This window comes from Opisthorchis viverrini (genome assembly GCF_000715545.1).
Source record: "Opisthorchis viverrini unplaced genomic scaffold opera_v5_153, whole genome shotgun sequence".
Taxonomy (NCBI): Eukaryota; Metazoa; Platyhelminthes; class Trematoda; order Opisthorchiida; family Opisthorchiidae; genus Opisthorchis; species Opisthorchis viverrini.
Window position 1 is genome coordinate 48,681 of NW_008751810.1, and position 26,789 is coordinate 75,469.

The 26,789-nt window shown below is 41.4% G+C and overlaps 1 protein-coding gene across 1 annotated transcript in view; it reads right to left on the minus strand.

The window, feature by feature from the left end:
• The window catches only part of T265_06976 (hypothetical protein), a gene marked incomplete at both ends in the record, with an annotated part of 94,047 nt that overhangs the window by 45,020 nt on the left and 22,238 nt on the right, over nucleotides 1-26,789 (minus strand). The window contains one exon of the mRNA XM_009172393.1: nucleotides 7,588-7,723. Coding sequence (XP_009170657.1) covers nucleotides 7,588-7,713 — 126 coding nt within the window. The remainder of the gene's footprint in view (nucleotides 1-7,587; nucleotides 7,724-26,789) is intronic.

Below are 26,789 nucleotides of genomic sequence, written 5' to 3' on the forward strand. Positions count from 1 at the left end.
CAGTTGCTAGTCTATTCCAGTCATAAGCAGAAATCAAAGGCCAGAAAATACTATACGCATCTTCGCACCTATAAAAGATCAACTGCATCCAAATTGTAAATTTGAAAGGAGAACTGGATCTGTCACTTTCCCAATAGACGAGAGTTTGATCAGAAGTGCCGTCAATCTGTGCCTAGACAGGATTCAGCGTCAGCGGTTCATCGGTAGAACATTCACATACCTGGCGATATCGGCAACATCTGGTACACCAAACATCTGGATTTTCGAATAAGAAGTATATGACCCAGTGGGATGTCCCTCACTGCAAACAGACTGAGGAGTTTCGGCGCTACGCTATTGTTGCTTTCTACAGTGATTATACCTCGAAGGACCTAGAAAACATTTTTGGACCATCTGGTCTTTGGATGTGTTTTTAAAACCGCAAGTACGAAATGATTTTTATATATCCTTAGTGCTTATCTTATCTACAGTTGAAGAGGATGGCATTCTACTAGATTTATCTCACATATGACATCTAGGAATCTAATGAACCAGAAATATTGAACTCGCTGGTTTGATCCCGTCGCTTGCTTTTTGTCTGCTGCAGACTAGTCCTGACTCCTACACTGAAACTCATAGTCATCCTTGACAGAATTCGGTCAGATTTAGCATCCATTACCTTTCATTGAAGAGTGAAGAGACGTTTTCCAAGCATCCTAGTGCTGACACTGTTATGTTACATACTCGGACTCTCCCTAATACCTTCCTCTCCAGGCAAATGCAAATTTTGTGAAGATGATGTTCGACTTATTTTCCGATTACCAATGGCAAAGCATCTAAAAGCATCTAAAAATACACAAAATGTTATTTTTAGACTTGGAATTTATCAACACTGGCAGGAACGCCAGTATAAAAGTTTGTCAGGTAGTGAGCTTATTAGTGGTCACGAGCCACACGTGCGTGCATAATACTTAGGCTGTCGATTTCCCCACCCTCAATCAACTATTCTAAGACACCGGCGAGCAAATATGGGCGGGTATTTAGAAACAAGAGGCGTAAATTGTTGATCTCTTTGCAGAATAAATAAAAAAATCTAAAACCAGACGCTCCATGAAGCTTCACATGGGCCTAATATTTTTATTTGGCTCACACGGAATAATTTTAATCCATATAAACCACCAGCTTTCTTCGCACTCCTAGGAAAAAATCCAACACAAACAGTGCCATTTCTCAAATGGCACTTTCCGTGCGCAGGCTTGACTTTCCATAATGATGATTGGAGATTGCTTGTTTTGTTTTTGAGGGCATCTTTAATTCAGGAGTGCTCTCCTGGTGAACACCATTATACTTAATCAAACCGATAACCGTAAGATTCAACTAAACATGACTATTTTATATGGAGAATACATAGAACTATAGCGAATTTCAAACATGTGCCAGTGTTTCGAGGGAAATACTTGATCTCACTAAGTTTTCCTGTGTATTATTTAGCTGTCTACTGCCACCAAATCAAATACAGCCGAGATACTGACGGCATGTAGAATACGTAACACGGTACTGAATGTGGCAGTGTAAGCAGTAGGAATAATGAATGCGGCCTGCGAGATGTGGATGGCTTTAAGCGTTTCGAAACTACATGACGTCTCTTAATCCCCTCAAAAAGCAATTTTATCTTATTGCTTATCACAAGTTATTCAGTGGGAACATTTGTCACCAAGTGACAGTCCACAGGTGCAATCTGAAATAATCATTTTGGAAGCCCAATAACTGCGCTATAGATTGTACTTATATTTAAGTGCTTATTTTTGTGGCGTTTTGTTTAGCTCTTTAATTGTGGTCAAATCTACCATACAAATATCAACCAGTGGTGTTCTGGGCTCCACAAACGAACTTTCAGTGTTTTTTCATGGAGGAAACTACTCACAAGGTTGCTGCAAACTACTCGACAGCCCACGACCGGTTTCGCTCTTCTTGGGACTCATCAGGTAGGCACGGTCCCGTGTGCAGCACTTTCAGTTGTAAAATATCATAAACGAGAGATTCAGCTGAGTCTATCGTGAAAACCAAATTGATTTGCAAATAACCGTATTCCTCAATGTCAGTGTTTTGTTTTGCCTCATTAGCCATGGTCACGTGAAGCTGTCAATCTCGTGATACCCACATCAATCTGAAAGCAAGTTAATGACTTAGGTGTCTTTATGTTTACCAGAACATAATGCTTTTTAATTTAGATTGAACGTGGATGTCGCTACTGGAAAAAGAGGTCGTAATACGTTCCACAATTCATGGGGGACTATGGTTCCGCAACTGATCAGGTGCTCAGGTTTGCATCCCACCAATCCTTCGGATCGCAGAGTTAGGCTATCATTTATCACAGAAACCAGACTTGTGGATGTCTTTGCACACGCAGGATAGTCTTCTGTCTCCCACGGTGACTTGACGAGCACATTTCAATGCCTACAATGTAAAGGCACATATGGCAACTGTTTACCGATTGACTACTTGGAAGCTGACGTCAGCCACACCAAGAATTTAGTAACCATAGTCCACTTATGTGAATTTTGTTGTTGGTTACTCATATTTCCTGTTGTGCAGGTGCACTACCATTGTTGGTGTTTAGCGTAGCACCGGTTGATTCTTTCTTCGTTAAGTAACCCTGTTTCCAGCGCTTCGTCAGCAATCGATAAAACGTCATCAGTGGTTGTTTGGTTAGTAGTGCGTTGTAGTAAACTGATGCGTCGCTGTGTAAGGCCCCATCTACCTGGCTACACACCGATGATGTTACTCCTATTGGTGACGAAATGTTCGCAACAAGCTTAGCAAACAACTCAGTTGCTTGTTATATTACCTGAGCATTCCCCTCTCTAACTGAGCAAGGCCTACTACGGTAAGATTGTAAAACACAAGCTTACCTCGGAAGTAGAAAATATTGACGTTTTGTAGCACGTAATTACCTGATTACCTAAACAAGCCGCCTAGTTGAATTCAGCGCGTTGAATAAGTCGCTGTTTTGCAGACTGCTTTTGGAATAATTTAGTCCCAGCTTTCACTTTAGACCCTTACAAGAAGAAACTTCAAAATCAAGAGTAGACATCTCTTACGAAGAATACAGACCGAGCCGTCATTACCTAACCGCATGATAGGATTCCAAGAGGCGGGCGGGTTTTTTCATCGTGTATCGACGTGTCGTGACAAAAGCAGTAGTAATGTAAAACCAAGAGTTCATATAGCTCACCGATGTATAAGCTTCACAACAATAGCTATTAGGAATGAGTAGGATCTTGGACGAGAATGGGAACAAAGTCCAAGGGACACCGAAGATACCGAGTGGCTGGGTTCGTAGTCGCTTCGGGTGATTTAAAGGTAGTTCCGAGAATATGGAACTGTAGCCCAGAATAGCTTGACGCTTTTGCACTTTAGAGTTAGTTGCCAATTTACCCCATTGCGTCTGCATTAACTATTTGCCTGTTGGAATTGGGCAAACTGTCTCAAGATTAGAAAGAGCAGTTTCATGCTGACGGTATTCTTTAGCTCCCAATTAAACTCGAAACCATGGGTAGTTCCAAGCAGTTTTTGCTTTACAGGATGGGCTACTTTCACCTTATTCGCAAGCCATATAAACAAACAACAGTAACAGATAACACTACAGCAATCAACTTAAGCGCAAACTTTGGTCCCATACTTTAGGCGAGAAAGTCGCACACTTAAGAGGATAGGCGTTTTGGAGTTTAGTATGCATATATCCCTTATTGGTTGTGTTGAGCTCACGCACAGACTGATCGAAGAGAATATTTGAGCGGTCGTTCAGCTAAGAAAAAAACTAAGCTTCACAGATCGGAACACAACCGGTAAAATCAATCCACCTGGACTGTAATCAAAACAAACACCGTCAACTGGATTTAGACGCCACTCTCATTCATCTGGCTCAACCGGATTACTCTAAAAAGTTTGGCAGTAGACAAACAAGCATGGGAAGATCCACTAAGTGCAGTTCACATATGGACTGAAAGCAGCAAATCAATTGACTGAATGTCGATCACTCGCGAATTTTCGCTCAACTAACCGTGGGTCAGTTGCAGCCTGTTTAACGGTTTTTCTGGACACGATCGATTGTGAACATAAATAAAGCGTAAGAATCCGAATAATTGGTCCGACTAAAAGTTCCCAATAAACGGTTAACGGTGTGCAAACCCTTTGAAAAAACAGCCGTCCTTCCATTAGTGACTTCCGTCTTTGCGTTTTAGCATATACTGAGTCCCCGCTGGCATGAGTGTACTAAAGGTTTCAGTTCCTAATTGAAAACTTTATCGTCTGCTTGCTAACAACCATCTACCTTTCTGAAAGCCATCGCATCTTCAAACGGTTAACGGTGTGCAAACCCCTTAGAGAAACAGCCGTCCTTCCATTAGTAACTTCCATCTTTGCATTTTAGCATATACTGAGTCCACGCTGGTATGAGTGCACTAAAGGTTTCAGTTCCTAATTGAAAAATTTACCGTCTGCTTGCGAACAAACATCTACCTTTCTGAAAGCCATCGCATCTTTTACAAAGCACCATTAAAAACAACGTATTTCAGGGGGCAACCTTAAGCTTTTGGATGCCAGACATTGAGATAAATGGTCAATTATTTTGCGGACTGAATCAGACAATGCTTTAGACAACAATCCATGGTTTGCATGAACGATTTATCATGCCTCTCCTTCGGCTTCAATTTTTACTCTGTACATAAGGAACAGCGTTTTCAGCTGTTGGATGGCAGACATTGAGATAAATGGTCACTCCTTCGGCCTCAATTTTTACTCTGTACATAAGGAACAGCGTGATCATAACTTCCTGTGGCAAAACGTACCGCCCAAATTTTTTAGGAGTGCCTTGGTAGTTTTGAACATCAAAATCAGTTTTGGATTGTTAAATCTTGCAAAAGACTATTTGGGCTATCCGTATTTTGTAATTTCGTCCCTGTCCTTAATTTTTACGACAAATAACCCGAGGTGATTTTCAAAATTCATCGGTCGGTTTCGCTTTGGCATTCACACAACTCTCAAAGCATAACGTTGCGTTTTAACAGGTTGTCAAACATGAGTAAATGCATTTGAAACTAGACTTTAGGACGTGACGCCATTTCTTTTACACCACTGAGAGATAGCGTTTTTGAAAACATACTTTGTGCGAACTACAATCCTTTGTACGAAAATTTGACTTTACTAGAAGATTCAACCCAATCCCAAATACATCTATCCTTTGTTATGTTTTGCAAATGAATACGCTGCCGAAATTCCATCTTATTTTTCAGTTGGGATGACATTCGAGATACCACGACTTGTTTTGTTTTTATTCGAGTCCATCAAGTAGGCGTAATCCCCAAAGTGCCCTACATTCATTCTCATGTATCGTTTGAAACCAAGCGGAACTTCACTTGCAAAATACCCACATTTCTTCACATTAATTTGATTTTAGTGGGGAACACTCTACGACCGGTTTAATCAATCATTTGTGAAAGAATTTCCATCACAAAATCCACGTTTGTTTCTAACTGCCTCAATCGTTCAGATTCGCTCAACTGATGCATCTTAGTGGGGGACGCTCTACGACCGGTTTAATCAATCATTTATGATAGAATTTCTATCACAAAACCCACGTTTGTTTCTAACTGTCTCAATCGTTCAGATTCGCTCAACTGATGCATACATCACATCATATGTTTCACTTCATCCTTGTGAATTTCCTATCAATAAGAGCTGCGGTTTTTTTAGGTGGACGCAGATCCATATGCAGAATAGTTTGGACTTCACATGTACTGGTCAGGCACAATGATCTCGCTAATTAGCCGTATTGTCCCAAGATCAGTATTCTGGATTGTGCGTTACGAAGAAAACAAAAGCAACTAATGTTTGCGTCCCAGATTTAGACTCAGCCATGATTTTTTGCCTAGTTGAATCGAGACGTTTGTCCACCATAAAATTGTAGATACAGAACACAAAAGCCATTTCCACTGCGACCTTTACCCTTATGCCATGATCAAAATGAGGGAACTCTCTTGAAATCTCCAAGGACTTGTTTCCAAGTATACACTTCATTCTTTTTTAATGCAGCGTTCGTATTAGACGTAGAGGGACTCAAAACGGGTGATAAACACATCATATTCTCACTGGAATTCGATGAATAGAGTAAGTATCGAAAATATCTCTCCTACCGCGAGTTTCACTACCAAGAAACATTCTATCTGCAGATTGTATATGACTTTTCTTTTCCGTGAACCTAGGAAGAAAATTTGTTCTGAAATTTTCTAGAAAACATTAGTAGTCGACCAAGTCTAGTTGTATTTCCTTGAGTGTTGGACGTGGTGTTTCTTAAGACATCGCTATCCATCAAACATTACAAGGAGTTAAGCGAGTTGAGTTGCGAGGGATTCATCTGAATCAGATGAACTTTACCATCGCTCACACACAGAGAATATAGTTTATTAACGATCGCTTCTGAATATCGGTGGCAAGCGCGACCCCTAAATGATTCCCACGTGTATCCTGCAGACCAAGAAAAGCTCCAAGACTGTTATATATCTGCCCACTGAAGTATCCCTGAAAGTGCTCCCCATTGCATATGCGCGCAAAATAACCTCTAAAGAGTTCTGTGCAGACCAAATAGAAAGTGGTAAAAATTAGATGGACACTGATCATGAATGAAGGAAGTTAAAAACTAGTATTTCAGGCTTATCAGAAGTGTACAAAGACTTATTGTCATACCACACGCATGTAAAAAGACTTGAACGCGCTTATCGTCGGGAACATGATGGTGTGGTGGACACTTAGTTCTGAGTATGAAATTCGCAAAGCAAGACGAAGTATTCAACCAGGCGAAATATAAGCCTTTACTGTACATAATCTGACCCACAGTTTAGAAAATATACTCAGTTTGGTGGATGGTTCTTACAGTGCATGACTTCTAAAATGACTGGGTAAAAATTAAAGCTACTAATCAGTGCCCTACACACATTTCTCGCACCAGTACTGCTGTCTCTGCCGAAGTTGGGTTCTGACCAGATTGTACAACGATCGTTCGTTCACATGCTCTCTGACAGATTTGTTATTCTCTTTCTTTGTAATCTAAAATTAAACTCCCAACCAGTTCTCAGAATCACATGGTAGAAAACAAACCGTTTTGTTCTGTGGGTTGTTTCGCCCTGAACACCCATAAAAGTTTTCTAACGGTGCATGTGCCATCACCGAAGCAATTTCCGTGATTCGTTAGAAAGATCTTATTGTTGCGAAAAGATGCAATTAGGCCAGTTCAAAAAATCGATCATAAACCCTGTTGTAGTAGTTTTAGTTCTATTTTTTGAAGTAGCGGAAACTAGTCGTCCTGTGATGTTTAGCTAAAAGAAAGATTGTGAACCTGGTGACCTCTGATTCTCCATTTCTTGCAATCCGAATAATTTAGATGTAACATGAAAATAGCATACAAAAATGACCTGTGGAATCCCAAGCAGAGCTGGACAAACTTTGCTTCAGAGAGGAGAATAAAACTCGCTCACTGGTGTTCCGACCCAGAAGCAGTCACGTAAATTGGGAGAATAACGTCCGTTAGGTGTCGCTTGTCTAATTACTTACCATTAGTCCGACGTTGGAAGCCAGCGCGTACAGCACAGCTACTATGATCAAAGCGACAGCGCTGATGGCGATGACAACGGTGGCACCAATTATCAGTCCTCTTCGTGTGGCGGCGCTGCACTCCATAATAAGTGAGCTGAAAATTTGGGAAACAATGCAGTCACCATACCGAACGTGAAAACTATTTGTTATTTGTTGAAATACAAGGTTACGTTTAAGAGTGGGTCGGATCCCTTAAGGATGAGTAGCAGCAGCCTTATCACATTTATTGGAACACATAGGCTTGAGCGATCGAACACGTGATCCATAGGTTGTTCGCTTAAAATAACTTGCTTACTGGATAGACAGAACCATCATATAATGCAAATTCTTCGTAGAAATTTTCTTAATTAAATCAGTATTATTGCAACCATTCGTATGCTGTGTACTTTCAAACATATTGGCCCTTAGGATCAGAATTTAGTCAGCCTAGTACTTCGTGGACTATAATAAAAGTACTTTAAAACAGCGCATCTTGCGGGCCACTTTAAAATTTTCTGAACAACGTGATTCAGAGTAAAGCCAGAGGGCCCCCTGCCTGCAACAACACGTCATGGGATCGCAGGTGCTTTACAAAAACCCATTGCTAGTGCATCAGTGGTTGATTCTTCCTTCCCAAACGTAACGTAAGAAAACTGTCATCTCACACCCCTTAGTGTTAAAGAGACACGATAAGTTAGAGAACCGCAGTGTAAAACCGGAAAGTTCAATGGATTTTAGACCATTCACTTCAGCCGCCTCTGACGGAGCTACAGCAGTTGGCTTCGCTATTGCATTTTTAGGTGGCCGGATGAAATTTTGTCCGCGGTTTCATCGTTTGAATTTCAGACGATCTCATTATCGCGGGCTCTCAAAACCAATACACTTTCTGGACCTTGAGTCATGCTGTAGAGAGAATAATGTGTTTTTCATTCCAAAATCGTGAAGTGTTTGAACAAAAACCATCTTTGGATAAGATAGGAGGTATGAACTGATGTGTTATCAAGTTGGACCTCTCAAGTTGGATACGTCTCTGGGTTCAGGCTACCGAATCTCTTGTCAGAAAGCGAAAAATTTATTATTCCGCATCATCAGGGTTTCTAGCCTGTTGTCTATTTGGGTCAAGAAAAGTCTCCAAACACCCTGTGGTTAGAAGCATACTGCTTTTTATATATATTGTGAAAGTAATATATTTGTTCCATCAACGATAAGCTTTCCCTGATCGCTACCCGCAGTACGACTCGTCAGTGACTTTAGATAACTGGAGGTCCCCTCAGAATAAGTTGAATATTGGATGATTCAATGCGTGTGTACTTCATTTCTGCCTGATGATCAACAATTTTATGGCTATACTTATCCTGGATAAGTCCGCTGGCTCTTTTGACACTGAAGGTTACCGCTGTTAGTCTAACATCTTTTCATTTGCCTAAGGCACTGATATATCACACAAGATTCGCTTTTGTTCTGTCGTCTTAAACTATTGAAAGGAGCAGTCTGCGACCTTCCTTCTAGACCCCATGAACAATCCCTGTAGCAAGCTGAATGGTCAAATGTACGGAACATGTGGCTTCAAAACTAAGGGGTGGCTGCTCCCAAATAAGGCTGAAAAATAATCCGTGGAACTATTGTGTAGCTAACAACTAATATGGCGTTTGACGCAAACCCTCTAAGGTTACATTTCTGCAAAATTTGAGGCCACGACAATACCCTGGGCGTTCCACTAATTCTGTAGCGAAAATTCCACACTTTTCAGGTTAATCCGCTCAAGTGTTGTACGGCATATTCCGTAAGTTGATGTTTTCGATGGTACTATTTATCCTCAGAACCGAAGATCTTTACCTTCCGCGCAGTAGTTTGGTAGCCCAAAACTGCGTGATCCTATAGGTTTCTCGCCCATTGTGTCGACATTCAGGGTGGAGGCTCAGCGCAGGAAATCTGGAGGTGGAACAAAGGGGGATTATATTTTTGCAATAGGCAGTGGTTCTAATCGCCGTTTTCCACTTGTGCAAACGTATTTATACGTTTCATACATACATTCACGCATTCATACATTGCACTTTCCGTATAGCACATCGTCGTAGATATCATTTGGCACGTAGGACTTATTCGGGTCACTTGTAATTAGGTTCTCAGGTTGAATGACAAACCAAAAGCTGACGCTGACGTACGCTAATTTTGTGCTAACATTTTTGTCCACAGTGTGATCACTGGCTATGCGGCCAAAAGGATACCTAGACTAGGAAAATACTCATTTGCATATCAATCTGGTTTTGGAGACTCGCCATGAATCCAGATGAATCAGTCGTCTGTTATACCTGGACTGGTCTGTAAAGTCAGGATTTCCGTTCAGCGGTCTGATGGCGACATGGCGAAACTAAAGTGCAACTTCAAGCTGTCTACTACGGCGTCACACACTTGCAGGCTGGCTTGCATAGGCCAACCATTTCTATCCGATATAAAACTATGATCTCAACCCGGTGATGTCTTTTCTGGGGTGACCAACTGAGCGTCCAATAGTTTTTTTAAAGATCATATTTAATCTCAGTTCATATTATTGTTTGCGCAATTATGAATGCGTCATGCCTCCACAAGCTTGATCGTTTCACAGTTGACAGATTTTTTGTAATTACACAGGGCGCATATTCATTAGTCTTCTACAAAATGTAGGAAATCAAGGTTGAAATCAGCTAAATTTTCATGAACTGCTGACAGCCAAAGGTGGTTAAACACGTGATCAGGCGTTGTCCAAATTTTCCCAGATGATAGGAACCGGGACGGCTCTTAATTGTGGCGCATCTAAAGTCTCTGTTCATGAAAAAAACTTGGGTGATCAGCAGGAGACAGTAGCAGTTCTTCATTTGTATCACTATCTTCAGTCTAAAACCAAACATACCAAGACTACTTTTGGTTAATCCGTAGCAGCAGTCCAGTCACTCGGCTCGGACATCGTTAAAAAGATTGGCCACCATGTGGCGTACAATACGGCAACTTTTAAGTTCAAAACACGGCACATCGGGACATGGTGTTATGATCCGACATTTTGGTTGCCGTGAGCAACCTTTTCCATAACATCCTATTCCACTAACTTTCGTCTTGAATTTGAGTTACTGTAAGATAAATTGTTATTTTTTTACGAAAAGAATTCTCCATTAGTCCAAGTTAGAGGAATTTGGTTTAGGAGAAGAGCAACAGAAAGTACTTCCTCCACAGTCATTTTGGGTCCTTATAGATTCGCACACGGAAACTGCTATGGTTCAAACCAGCATAATTGTCCCAACTTGAGGGCTGAGGAATATACTTAAATATATAAGTCACCACAGATATGAGTGAATGATCTTAAGCTTGTGTGCTGTGATGCGCGTAGACTGTTTTTGAAGCTCGCAAAGTGCGGAAAGGCCACAAACATCTGCCCAAACTTTGACTGGAATACAAACTCGAGCTGTCTGTCGTCCGATTTGTCCTCAGGTCTTCAATTTTGAAACTGCGGTGCATGGATTACCATGTGGTTCGAATGGAGGGATAATTAAGTGTACCTGAAAGGCGGAATGAGAAATTTGATCCCCTGAGTTGTTGGTAGCTTGGGGCTATTTAAGAACTTTTTTATTAGGATTCCATTTTGTAAGGGAGGCCAATCTACGCCGGAAAGCTGAGAAGTACTGTAAGGTTTTTTTGCCCTTATTTGAAACCAGAAGTAGTGCACATGTCACGGAATTTTGTGGGGTTTCGAACGAGCGACCTGAACACAGCTGATGACGAAACATCTCCTCAAAGTAGATTGGCTCCACTTGTAGGACTTCTGTGTGGCTGAAGGAGGTCCCTAGAACTGAATCTACGGGACCATGACAATCAAGCATACAGAAGTTTGTAGTTTTTGATAATGGCGGAAGCTAAATTTCCAACAGTATCATGTTTTACTTATATACCATGCTATACGCAGTAAGTCAGGTTAATGACGCTAAATGATAGCTCGACCTCCACATCTCTGTTGGCATAATTTACAGTGGTACTGGTATTTACGCACGGTGGCAGGGTAAAAGCCTAGACCGAATGTCGGCAAGAAAGTCTGAATCCTAAAGCCTAGCCACAGAGTAGCCATGGTTGGGTTGGGACTACCGGTAGATTTTGTAACATTTATTCGCCAAATATCCAAACTTCCTTCAAACTTGACAGTGGTCCTTCAGAACCTAGCATAGGGGAGACACAGGATTACCGCTGATACGTGGATGACACTTTCGCTGTTTCTGACAACAAAATCGAGATGGTCTTCCTTAGGCTAGAGTCCAGTAAGGTACACGGCGCCGGTCAGTTCACCTCAGAGGAAGAAGCCGACATCTGCTTCCTAGATGCTGGCTCAAAATGACGTCACGGTTGTACACTTAAACGATTAGAGTACTGAAAACTTTCATGAGAATAAGACTGCTGCGCGCATTAGTCTTCGATTTGATGCATACGTCTGCGAAGCCTTTGTGGATACCACTATAGCCCAAGATGCTAACTAGATGTGGGAACCATCAAAGCATGATTGGTTCCGTCTATGTGGTAACAGCATACAGTCCCACGATTCTACAATTGTTTATTTTCAAATGAGAGAGATGCGAACTCTTAGCATTGATTGCTTGTCACTGACCTATGTGAAACCAATAGGATTAAATTGTACTTGCCTCACTTGTTACGCCCAGGTAGTAACAAAGGTTGATGTTTGAAAAGCTTAATGAAAAAAGAGCAAGATTTATTCTTCGTGAGTTTTCTTTAAAATGTTATTAGGCTCAGCCTGGCTGAGCGGCAAACGATCATTTGTTTCAAATTTAGCTACGAAACGTTAGGGTAATTATTATCCGAGAAGTGGCATCGTCAGTCTTGCCGGTTGCCTTCAACACCAGATGTTTCAAACCGGCATCGTCGTTGGCCAACTTTTTTTAAAGACTACGTTCTGGTTCGAACTTCAAAAAATGCCACGAGAATCAACATGTAAAAAACCATCCACTGTCTGCACAACAATTCTTCTTACACAGTAAAGCGAAGTGTTCAGTTGTAAAAAAGTGAGATTTTGAGCATCAATAGATCTTGCATCAGGGGGTTTCTGTATAGACAATGAAGCCAGGTACCGGCAAACTGTCCCGATCAATGAACATTTTGGGTTTTTGAACTTCTTAAGGACTGGCAACCTAACACAGTAGGTTGCATCAGCAAAACACTTGTCAGGTTTTCGACAGTACATGGTGCGCGTCCCATCCGGAAACGTATTCCTTTTGTTAGCATCATATCTGTCTAGGTGCCTGTTCAGCAGTAACTTTAACCCAACAAAAATTGTGACAAAACTACAGTGAAAATTGTCAAGAATCTTGTTTTTGTTAGATTATCGAATGTTGAATATCATAAGGGAGCTAACGTAGGAAACAAGGACTTATGCTCGTGTTGGTGCAAGGAAACGAGAAATAACCCATCCTTAAATAACATCGATAGGGTGGATGAAAACTTCGCAGTTACCCATTACCATTTTCGACCATCCTGGAACTCATCAAGCAGATCTGGTCATCGGTCTTACATTCCGCTTGAACACCAATTTGATCGTAGGTCATGATTAACATTCAATTGTGAGTTAACATTTTAATGACAAGAGACTCAAAGAAAATTCCTGGTTATGAAAAACTCTATCTAAATGTGTTACACGAATGTTGTTTTTTGTTTCTTTTTGAACTGTGGGTAAGATAGTAGAGTAAGCTCCATTAATATTTCTAGAGCCGACTAAATCTCCGAAGGGTTAAATACCGGTTTTGCCCAACCTGAGACTACTAGACTAGGCTAAGTTCCAGAAAGTTCAACTCTAATTCATTATTCAGTTTGACACCAATCTATACATGTGCTTTTGCAGAACCAAGCGGCTAAGAAATGCCAGTTAATTCTGGATGAGGCTGCCATCTTGATTTGCAAATGCCTGTCTAACGGATGAGTCGCGAACACGATAGTGTGCATGTTAGGGTCTGAATTTTAGTGTACAGTTTTGATATAACATTACTACACCGAGGATTGGCAACTCATGACCAGAGGAAAGCTAAAGTTCTAGTAGTTGAGTAACTGCATGTATTATCAGGTTAAAACTCAAAAACGAATTACGAATTTTGTGTCGGAAAATATCTGTAAAGAATCGTCTTCTCTACAGAGGACGAATTTTAACCAGAGTGATTTTTAATAATACTATAAACGGCCAGAGACTACATTCCATTTCATGTACAATCTAACAGAATGTCACGCATCATTGACCCATAATACGAATGGACATGAGCCAAACGAGCCTATCGCTTTCAGTGCTCGGTTTGTCGCATGCATCAAGGTAACTATTTTCTGCAATGATTTTTTTCAAGCCATTGGCTGTGATTTTTATTTATTTCTGTGTCACTGTGCACAGCTGAATAACATGCCAAAGTGTTGGACAAATGACCATCTAGCCTCAGTTTTAGCGTTCAAAGAGTAAGCAAATGAGGTTATGGCAATAAACCGTCGTTTAGCTTCAAAAACCCTGTATGGCTTAGCTACTATGCTACACGAAAGGAGCGGGAGAAGCCATTAAGATGTCGCGATTTTGACAAAATGAGATGGAGAGACGTATAAATGCTTTCAAGTTCAAACTTTCACGCCTGAACAATCTGAAAGTGTTTCCTACTAGTGGGAAATTATTTCCGTCCTGTTTTCATTGTGTATTAGGGCTTAAATCACCTTACCTTTATTTCAGACACCGTGTGTGTGTCCAATAAATAACATGCCTGACCTAGGTAGGGTTGTTTTTCATGTTAAGCATGGATCTCATCTGCAAGCCTGCAAACAAGTTTGCTGCAAGATTTAATCTATACAAGAAATCTGTTTTTCAGCACTGTTTAATCTGTCAACAGGTCACGTAAGCTACGGTATTTTTGAGTAATCATTCCACTGCGTTTTCATTCGATTTTCGTTAGATTTTATGGCCATATTGGAATATATTTCGCCGAGTGGCTGTGAGCAAGCCTAACTCAAAAGGTTTTTTCCCAGTTTAGTCACAATCCGACGCGGTTTTGTACACCTAGCCCCCTGGAAGAGAACCTGCGCAGTCGACGTTTAAGCTGTGAAAAGAATTAATCAGTATGAGATTTGTTTATTTCTGTAAGGCGCTGGCATCGCATTTTGCCTCGAGGATGAATTGCTCACGTGACGCCTATAAACAGAAACAGTGCCGCCTTGGAACGTACAAAAGCTGTCTAAGTGAAGATGCGAAATGAACAAGAGAGGGCTATAAAGGGCCTCTGGACCTTACATGTTAGGTTAGATGAGCCAAAGGTGAGAAAGCCCAATAAAAGAGTTTTTAAAAAAAAACATTTATTTTCAGGAGTATGGAAGCGTTTAGCAACAGGCACTTTACATGAAGCCACTCTCTATCTCTTAGTTCAGCGCGGTGATTTGCACCTGATCTTTGTGGTTCTGAGGATCAAATCATCGAAGAATCTTAGTCTGTCATTGGCACGTGTCTATTTTGCTCGATATGTAATGCCAAATTGTCTGACTGTTTCTGTCTAAGCGTTTAGCAACAGGCACTTTACATGAAGCCACTCTCTATCTCTTAGTTCAGCGCGGTGATTTGCACCTGATCTTTGTGGTTCTGAGGATCAAATCATCGAAGAATCTTAGTCTGTCATTGGCACGTGTCTATTTTGCTCGATATGTAATGCCAAATTGTCTGACTGTTTCTGTCTGGCTAGACCCTGCTATCTTATTTATGTCCCTCAGATTTACCAGAAGAGTCCAGGCGCTTATCGCAAAGAGATTATGATGTGAGTTGTGCGACCATCAACAATTGTGAGGTGTTGGACATAGCCTCTGTGGAAGAATACTAAGTTGAAACTATTTAGAATCATTTCAGAAAATTATGGCTCCTTACCCCGCCATGTCCCCTCAAATGCCTTAAACAACATCCACAAAAATATTTAAGGTTTCACCCAAAGAAAAACGTAACTAAATAAAATAAATAAACTTAATCTCTGCTATCAACTGTCTACACCAGGGAAGCTAAGAACTGTTTGTAGAATCTACTTGGCCTAGCCAAACAGGAAAATAACTGGGTTTAGACCCCTATTAATTTTGAGTGAGTGAAGTATATCTTAACGAGCACAGACGGTAACCATACCATTTAGTGTGGTCTAGAGCAAAATGCATCTAAATTGGAGCATTCTTCTCACTCCATTTAATTTATACCAACAAAATTATCCCCGTGAATAACACCACTGGTGAAAACTCCTGAGTATCATTTCACTCCCAAAATCGGACAGAACGCTATCGTGAGGAACGCATGTGTGCATGTTACTTGGGCTGTGCTTCTCATTCGACAGGGATGACTTCTAATTGGCAATTTAGATAAAAAAAGAAATAAATTATTGATAGGCATTTGCGCAGACATCATCTAACAGATCGTGTTTTAAGGAAGCTCAACTACAACGAGGATGAAGGACCACAGTAAGATGCTAGCTCCATCCAAAATACTGTAGTCAGTTCACATTGGTGAGAGCTAGATCAAAAGTTCGTCATTCTTTATGTCAACGGAACATACTCAATGACATACTGAAGGACGTTTTAGTATCAAACTATTCCATTTTTTTCCGCTGTACCATCAAAGGTCGAACCCCACTTAGCAGGTTGCTTGTTAGGTAATTAAACACAGTCTTTGTGCCCTGATAAAGCTGAGTCACTTCCAAAATGCGGATTTTTAAAACCGATCAACCGAGCAGAAATATTGCGGTGAATGTAAGAAACCGAGCTGCTTCACATCCTCTTCAGAATTTCACCCTGGCCTCCAAACGCTTCATTTCCACAGCTTATCGAGAGATAACTCTGTTGGGCTATAAGCGACCAGCTTGTGGAAAAAAAGGTGTTTTGTCGTTTTCGAACATTTGCCTCGTTGCAGGCAAGCCAAATATAGTCGCCCATGTTATCCCCGGTCTTGGCAGTAGCCCCTGAGTACTTTCCTTTGACTAAATTTTCCACTGACTGGAATAAATTGCACAAACATGTACAGCACTTTACTTCTTAACGGGTTATTTACAACAACAAAATCTTTCTGATTACCTAATAGTCGGTCGTGGCCTACAGGCCTATGGAAGAAACAAGGAAATGTAATATTATTCCGATTAAAAGTAATGATCTCATAATAGGGTCAAAGAAAATATGAAAAATTAATTAGGATACATGTCTGACCTACATCTTTCTATCATCCTATCTTTAGTAGATCGTAGCCCACCCTGTGTGTGTGCAACAGGCACCACTGCACGTTCATTCTCGACGAAAGAAATTGATCAAGACCAAAAGGTCACACACAGATATCAGAAAAAATACTGTATAGAGTGCGCGCTGTTCGGGTGGAAGTAATCGATCCCTGTTGGCCAGATCCTATTACAAATTAAACCAGACATGCGAACTTTCACTGGACGATTAGAACATCGTGTGGATAAAAACAGTCTATTTCGATTATGGGTGAATCGTCATTTCCAGCCATTCGTCAAGGAATTTCATTAAGAATCATGAATAACATAGTGTGCGCAACAATGCACACTTGTTGCAAATGGGAACACTGCACCGGTTGTAGCGCACCGACCAAACCACTCCAGCGGATTTAGACAAATAAATTCATGATAATTTATCTGATCGATATGAAAAAATGGTTTGTTTCCTTTGATTTTTCCCACCGACGGGAATGATTAATTTCCAAACTAGGATGGGAATATCGCGCTAGTTGGGCCGCCATCTGAGTTGTCCTCCAGATTTACCGCAAGGATACAGACAAACTGCCCAATTTCAGTGGACAGTAACGAAAATGAAAGCGTGGCCAGACAAGATTTGTAGTAAAGTGAATTTCACCGCACATGTGGCTCTGGGGGAGATTAGCTAAGAAAGTTCGTAAGATGAGGGAGCAGTCAAACCGAAAGCTAAAAACGCGGTAATTAGCGGAACTCAGAGCTCAGTCCTACCTTCACTCTGAATACAACGCAGACAAATCGGCAGTACACCAAAAAATCGTTTATCCGTAACGCCCTTTCGGTACCTAGCTGCCATTCCAAAGGAAGGAAACATGAGAGCTAGTATACTGCTTAGAGGGAAGTGGTCGGGGTGCTGAGGTTGGGTCTGAACCGCGGACATTCCGGTCCGTAAGCTGGTATCTTATCTATGTCGAGCCCTGAAACACACTATGCAAACTATCACAATGATTGCTACAGGGGTTAGAATTCCTTCTATGCACATGCCGGTTTTTCGACTGCCGAGTGAACCAGGCTTTCTGAACTGCTGCTCCCAAAATGCGCTCTGTCCGCTTCACTATTTTATTTTTTTCAATGAACGTATCGCCTATGCGAGACTAGACTCCACGAAACTAACTTACACAAAGAAGTGTTGGCAGCCCATTTTTCTTGTTAAAACTTATTGACGAAATCATATCATTCGTTACACGATAGTACGGTGACTGTTTTTAAAGGGGTTGTTCCGCACACTTGTGGGCCTGACTACAGTCGCCGCACGTCACTCTAACAGGTGCAATGGTTTATGAAGCAACACATACAGAGGCAGTAGTAGTCTGCTATTCCCATCGGTCATACCAAGTAGGCGAAGCGCAAGAAAGTAAAATTTCTCCCAAAAATCCATACCCAACGTACAATTCAGAATCCCACTAAACATACAATTAGCATATGAGTGGTGGTGCTTTTCAGTCTTTAGTTGAGATTCTGTCTCGCCAGCAAAACCAATCTATACTGAAAAGAAGCCTGTCGGTAATTCAGCATAGTTTAGCTTCACTTTCAGAACGAAATCCCAGTAGAAAATTTCCAAATCTCCTCAGTGGCCTCTAAATAACTGTGAGGAAGAGTAATTTCACAAAATGCAGTTTTCCTGTAAGAGGTTGTCCCTCTTAACCCATTCAACACCTGACCACTTGATGTGGGCACTATGTCCTGTTCAGGCGTCAATTAACCACACTGCTGATCAGCTAGTCTGTTTGGCCGAAAGGTTAATCGTTCAAACTACTATACGTGTTCGAAAATCCCCGCGGTTTCCAGAGATGACCATTGCGTTCTTTTTTGTTTTCTAGGATAGGTTAGCTTTACTTACAGGGACAGATAGTAATGTAGTGCCTTTCAGTTTACTAAAAAAAATTGGAACTAATTTGAGGACTCATCGGTTGGAGAATTGGCGGCAATTTTTGCCAAAGAAATCGTGCTTCTGATGTCGAATCTCCACTGGATCGAATGATTAAGTTACAATTTTGTACGAGTCGCGATATAAGTGCGAAAACAACCGTTTTCATTTGGAAGAGTAAACTAGTACCAAATGTCACTTCCGATATTTGTTTAAAAAAGTCTGGTTATTTTAGACTTGGGATCAATGTGTTATGAGAAAATTAAATAAGCCTTATTCTGATTGATAAATTGTACTTCCTTGCACTTTGAGGTATCCAAATTGATGATCACTCCTGGGTGTCATGGATACAGTATTCCTTCTCCTTCTTTCAGTAAGCATTGTCACAATTTGGTGGAAGAGTGTGGTAGGCTGTGTGGCCTTAGGTCGGTCCAGCTCATGCGCTTATCAGTTCAGAGAACCATTACTTTTGTTTCGTTAGGATGGTCAATAAATTCCACTGTCTCTGTCATTAGTTGCTGTAGAGTGAATCGAATTCCACGCACGGTAAACACAAGAATGCTTACCGTTGATGTCCATCCCCCCAATATTGTTCCGTTTCATCTTTCCGTTCATCTTTCATTTGAACTTCTCGAGGATCTTACTCACATCTATTCACAGATTAGTTATTTTCGCTACGAAGTCAATCAGTAAAAAAGCAATTTCTTATCCACTGTAGTCCAGAGATAACTGTATGGCAAGAGTCAACTGTATGTCCACAAATATCTGGCAACAGCCAACAGCAATTGTGGATCACGCTTCTCCAAACTAAAAACTACCAGTGGTCCATAGCTTCCACATGTGTAGCTCACTCACATGGAGGTGACGCACAAAAAACCCACCTGTGGAATATAAGTTTGTTGTTTGTATGACATTTGCTAACTATATGCCAATAAGTAGACCCTCATATAGTCACTCGCAGTACTTTGCTCCCTGTCGAGGCATGAATGCTGCTGTTCACTGAGATGACGTGGTTCAAGTCAAGACAACCGAAACTGTGTACTTTGAGTCGAGAACCTCAGGAAGCCCAGAAAAGCATCCAAGCGTTTTTAAGTGCCTCCTCCATTGATGTCATCACGCTTTGCACATCGACAAATAATGAAATGTGAGCAGGCTAATTTACTGTTACGATGGGAAGATTTTGGAGTCATCCATGCTGAGAGGCTGGGAAATTATTGTGCACTGTTTCACGCTCACCTGGAGCCAGCAACACTATGAGGATGAAACCACCGTACAGTGCTTCTTGTCTTCCCGGCGAACGAAGTTTCGTTCTCGGAAACGAAGTTTCGAATGTCATTCTCAAATCCAAACACACATTCGGCGAACTGTAAATAGTTCTGAAGAAAGGTTGATTCACACGACGACTAAACATTCGATTTTAGAAGTCGTCACCCGAGGAATCCGTTGACATGTGAGTGCATGACGTGAATTCTGTGTGAAGAAAGAGCGGCGCCATGTCCTGTCGAGATGTAAGCTGATCACACTCCTGATCAACCATTTGGGACCAAATCTTTTCGTCTTTAACTACTAAGTCAATGACCGCAAGGTTCGAATAATTTTTGGGATTCATGAATCACCCACAGCTGATGATTATTAGTCTGAGTCAAACAGCTGTGCAGTGACCCCACGCTTTTAGAGCATATACTGACTCCACTGGCAGGACAAAAATTCGATCGAAGCGCTTTACTTTGCCGTCATCTATGTTTTCTCACTGTATACATCATGTACTCTTAGCGCAGCTGATTTTGCGAAGAATAACCCAACTAGTTCTCAGTACACATATTCGAAAATGATCGAAATGGACAAACAGTAGGGTTAATTGCCTACGTGAAATCCTGACGATACCGACTGTATGCTACCTTATGTGAAAGACGCAAGAAAAGGGACAATTCTTGGAACAACAGTCCTACAATATATTAAGCCGTAGTGTGGAGTCAGACTGACTTGATTTAAGCATACCTGGGAATAAGATGAACGTAAGCTAGATCCCTACTGGCCACACCCGGCTTCTTCGATCACCAGAGTGTTGAAATCAACCAGAAAATATTGAGTTGATTTTACCATGCGTTGCCAGAAGGAAGTGACAAGATAGCCCAAGTGGTTAGGACGCGAATTTACTGACTGAAAGGTCCGTGGTTCGAACCCGACCCCTGCCTCCCTACTTTCCCTATCTAGGATTGGGTATCCTGGTAGTATCCCAGCCCACGTGCAACCTCCGGATGGCATGGCAGTTAGGCACCGAAAGGGTGCTACAGTCGAACGATTTATTTTTTTTCACGAGAAGGATTACCCAAAGTCTCGATGTCTCGGTCTCCCTTATCGGGTGATTCCTGTCGGAAGAACGGACATGTTTACCAATCTTTGTGTCAGTTTCGGGTCCAGAAATTGGGCACAAACTAAGGGTAAAAGGCCAAAATAAATGGGCTTGTTTTCCGGAAGGAATAACGTTGTTTTCAGTTGGCTTGGTAATGCACGTTTGCTAGGAAGCCTGATCCATATTTGCACGAGGGATTGAAATCAACACCCTTTACGAAGCAAAAAAAAGAAAAAAATACTGGTCCACTTAGTAAAACATGGTTTATGTTTTAGTGTTTTTTAATTCCATTTTGTTTCTTGATTTCATAGCAGTTTCCTTAGCTAAACAGATAGCTATCGAAATACATTCGTCTGCTAGAGACCCACCAGGAACTCAGCTAAATCTCTTGTTTATGACCGCATTTACCTGATGAGCCTCAAAAATGGCGATACCGGTCGTGGGCTGTCAAAGAATTTTCAGCAATCTTACGAGTAGCGTATTACTTCTATACATGTATCACGATATCTTGAATGTCGTACCAACTGGAATATGAGGTGGTCTGGTGCATTCCATTCATTTGCTTGAAAACACCAATAAACGAGTGAGTGAGCTGGGTTCCAGGCGAGCCTCCCATCAAATGAGCCCCAATGTGCGAATGAGCGTATTTTTCTAATTTCGTGCAATTTGGGTTCGGTTAGAACATAAAGTTCACGGAAACTCGGCGACTGTGCCTACCTGATGAGCCCCAAGAAAGGCGAAACCGGTCGTTGACTGTCGAAGATTTTCAGCAAACATATGAGTACTGTATTGCGTCTAGATAGATAGCTATGTTCCACTCGTTTGGCATAAACTACAAGTGAATTCAAATGTTGAGCAATGAACATGGCCGATCCATACAGATGTTGATTCTGAGGTAGACATTAGAGTGCATCGGTTCCGCTGGATGTACTATTTTCCTGGTTTTCAGAATGTTCACACATATATGGCCAGATATCCACTCTTTTGTGGGGTAGAAATGGAGGTCGTTTATTAGGAAGTGAATTAAGTGATGAGCGAGTGCTGTGTTTTTATTCACTGTCAGATCTGATCACTGAAGTGCAGCAATCTCAGGTCTTCGCATACTGGTGTGATCACAGCAGTAAAATCGAAATTTACTATTAATAACCATTTTAGTGCACAGCTATTTCCCAAAACTTTACCTCCATTGTTCATGGAGTACTGTATTAGTGACGCCGATAAAAACGGAGTTTGCGCTGCCAAATGATTCAATGAATAGCACGAAAGCTGCTTTGAAAAGATGTGTTTCTCGGATCGGTTTAAACGAGCTACGGAGAACAACAATGTTGTACAACGAATTCCTTTCTAACAGTCCTTTCTCTTCGGAGCGAAATACAGTGAAAAAAATTAATACTATATTTGACTTTATTTTATTCCCTTTTTTTACGTATTGCAGCATAGACTGTACGAAATGAATTCACCACGCAACGCTGTCATTCCATGTTCAAGCGAACCCAAGTACCTCAGCCAAACACTTAATTTACAGATGCTTTTTCCGAAGATGGCTAGTATTTCCGATTCTAAGGTTCATTCATCTTACAGAAAGTTCGCGACCCATGAGTCATCTATATAATCGAAGAAGCCCAGGCGTTTTCATGAAGGAAACTACTCACAAGGTTACCAAAAACTCTCCCCAGGCATCATCTAGTTTCTCCACACTGATTATAGATATCACATCTCAACCGTTCACCTGAAGTAATAGAGAGCAATTACACAGGCGCCATCTAAAAGTGTCACTTTCCGGGTTTTTCAAACATTCTTGGTTTGTGGCTGCCACAAATAAACGTAACATTTTTATGGATTGATGATATACCTTGTTTTTTCGACCTGGGCGGACAGCTTCCAACCAATATATCAACATAGTAATCTAGTGGATATTTTTTTCGATTTTACTGCAGGTTCGAGTTAAAATGTCAAGATCAAATGCAACGTCTCTGATAGGTTGATCAAGTAACTTTCACGGCCGTCAGCTAGGAAATTACAAACAATCGTCTTTGCTTGTTTTATACGCATAAGAGGCATTTGATGAATTTGTCTGGAACGCCAAGGTCGTATGACAGTATTTCACAAACTTTGCACAGTTTCACTTTCTCGTGATAGTACGAATCACCCTGCGTAAGCTTATCCAGTCGAGGTACGAGAAAGTACGAACAGCCCTGTCACCAGTCCATTGAAGCTTTGTATTGACTGTATCCAACCGGTTGGATGTAGTACGATCGATGGTTCAATGTGACCCAGTAACTCATCCAGAATAAAAACTAACAATTGCTCTTCACGAGCGCACCGCATATGGGGGTTGACTGCTTCTTTTTCGGAAAAACGCTGCCTTTCAATCAAGGCTTTTGATGGCTTTGAGCCTCAGTGAAGGTTAACTCAAAAGTTGGCACACTGAGTCTAACTCCATACTACTTACTCACTTACCAGAGGGTTTACTAAAACTTGTATTATCAAGTAAGCGGCTGTTTCTGCACGGGCGTCGTGACAACAAGTGTTTGCTTCCCATATGTTTCGGACAGACAGTCAAAACAGGCATGATGCAAAACCCATAGTGGCGATTGGTTTCTGTGCAATACTTACAAACGCGAAACACTACTTAAATGACACCAGTAATAAAACGGCTTTTGTTTCAGCAATAGCAATCGACAGTAACATTGCAGGTTCATGCGGTAGTTTCTCATTTAACTAGTTTTTCTGTAGTAGGGCTGGTTTAAACAACTACTGGTTGCGTATCACAATGCTTCCATTAAACTACTCTTGTAAACCATTGATTAGGAAACCTTGAGGCACGAATGAAAGGAATAATTTTGGTGGACGGCATTGGTCTACTGAGCAGACTATCTAGAAACATCCAATCCTTGTTTGGTTCTTTCTTAACAGACGCAAATAAACAAAGGATTTTTTTGTCAATCAATTGGAAAAAGTTTGGAACCGATTGAGAAGTCATCTTTTCAGAAGAGCTTGGTAAACAATCGGTAGTGGAGATTTCGTCCCGTAAATGAAGCCAATCTATGCTGAAAAGCCGAGAAGCACTGTACAGCTGTTTCATCCTTATTGGGAATCATCTGAATCATCATCTATCTGATAAGCCGTTGCTCGAGGAGCCAGTCAACACGTGTGACCGCGTGATGTGGATCCCGTGATTGAAGGATGAGCGGCGCTATATCCTGTCTAAGTGCTATTTAATCACACTGCTGATCAAACACTCGTGGCCGAACGGTTAAGTGTTCAAACTACTAGCCGGGAGGTCGCCGGTTCGAGACTCTTCGGAGTTTCGTGAGATGCGCACTGCTGATGATTCCCAATAAGGATGAAACAGCTGTACAGTGCTTCTCGGATATTCAGCCTAGATTGGCTTCACTTAAAAGACGAAATCTCCACAAAAATCCCAAATCTCCTCACACTACCAACAACAATCGGTAGTTTTTATTTGGGCAACGTTTCGCTTTTGACACAAAAGCTTCATCAGGCCAAGTGAAAAGGTCACAAAATTGGCCAGGTTATAAGACAGACGGGGAACCAATCAGTAAGTCAGTCCTCGTCAGATCATCACACTAGATCAGCGTTGAGTGTCAATTACGGCTCTTGTCGGTTAGTGAAGTTGTCAAAATCTTGCTTTGGTGGATTGGGGGGAGGGGATAAATCAATTCTGATCGGGTTTGTTTCGTTAATCTTCCAGTTCAGGGTGTTTCAGTTGATGATTCACCTCGGGTGACACTAGTAGATTTTCCTTAGTCTTTGTGAGGTTGTGAGTGTTCCGACAATTTAGTTTGAGGTCAAGTGGAATGCAGATGATGACCACTCTTCCTACTGATGACCGCACACCAGCTGGAGTCACCGCACGTCAGCTGGAGTGACCCAAGACCGTTCTCCACACGCTAGCCAGTTCCACGCCTTCCGTTCTGTTGACGCTGGGATGCTTGGCGATTTCTACCGCCTCGGCGATCAGTCTGTGTGGCGTGGACCGTAGTCCTCTCCTCACAACCCCACAAAGACTAAGGAAAATCTAACAGCGGCACCCGAGGCGGATCATCAAGTGAAGATTAAGAAACGAAAAGCGATCGGAACTAATTTGGAACCATCCAACACATCGATTCAAGATTTTGGCACCCACACTAGCCGACAGAAGTCGTTAATTGACACTCAACACTGATTTAGTTTGAAGAGAACTTACTGATTGGTTCCCCGTCTTTCTTATAACCTGGCCAATTTTGTGACCTTTTCACTTGGCCTGATGAAGCTTTTGTGTCAAAAGCGAAACGTTGCCCAAATAAAAACTACCGGTTGTTTACCAAACTCTTCTGAAAGGACAGTATTATTGAAAATGAAATGGCTTTAGTCGGTATTGAGTATAATTTAATCAAAACAAATACTGTTTAACACAAGCAGCAATATCGCATGCTAGTCTTTCTGCTGAAGATAGAAACATTTCGTCGGGCTTAGGGCTTGAGTTATTGCCTACAACAACGCCGTCCGCTCGATATCGCTGTCAAAATCGGAATATTTCCTGTTCGGAGAAGAATATCTTTCAGTAAATCAAGCGTAGTGTCTAATGAAATGTCGCGCACTTTATCCCGCCGGGGTGATGAGGTATTCTGGGTCAAACTAAAATACTCCATAGCGATTTGCCTCACTAGGTGTGCAAACTCAGCGATTCGTTCGCAACAAGCACGTGTCAACCAAACTGATAGACGCCAAATTTCTGCAGTATGGACAAAACTATTCAACAGTGGAAAACAGGGACATGCAAAAGTAACTGCCTCAGCCTTGATAAATCTCACACATCCAAGCATGGACTTGATTAGTAACAATAGCATATAAAAATATGACATCAGTTAATACGTGTTCTACTGTTTTGTGAAGTGTATTATCTCGCTCCCGATAAAGGCTGTCCCAGCTAGCTAAAACCTTGGGCAACTGGATTCGAAAAAATCTGACTGCTAAATTTACCACATGCAATAGATGGTTTCACTCGTAGGAAACTCGAGAAAGGTGCTTTCAAACGCTTAAAAGAAGTGTTCAAAAGAACGGGGATTTCAGCCGGTCTGAACCAGTTGTGACAGATCAGCTGATCTTTGTCCGAATTTGTGGTAGTAGAAGATAGGACTTTCAGTATGGTACTGAGTAATAATTTGGGTTTTTTATTTTTAAGCGCTTGCATATTCGGAGTTACCAATTAAACCTTCTGGTGCCACGAGTTGGTTTCCTCTTACCTACTTGAATATTCGTCTTCCTTAAAGAATGAATCACCGATTAAAGTCACCCATGGAATTTCAGGCTCATTTAGAGAGTGAATAGGCTGCACGCCATTCATTCCGCGAAGCTTTTGAATTATTCGAGTGTCCAAGACAGAATAATGGGTCTCAGGAATTCACACGTTTCAACCAAAACCAACCTTTTGTATCTGTTTTTGCTGACGTGATCATAAAGATATTGGGTGTGAACTCAGTATGACATCAGATGAACTCGCCTGCTTGCAAAAGGCAGAATCGGATTTTAGAGCTGAACATTTGATTTTCTCAAGCTCAACCTGTCAAACTTACTGCGGTACAGAGCCTGTTGTGTTTGCTCTGTCAATAAGGTGCGAGTAACAAAATATTCATGTTTTATGGATTAACTGAAAAGACTATACTCTGTTAAGTGAATAAATCTA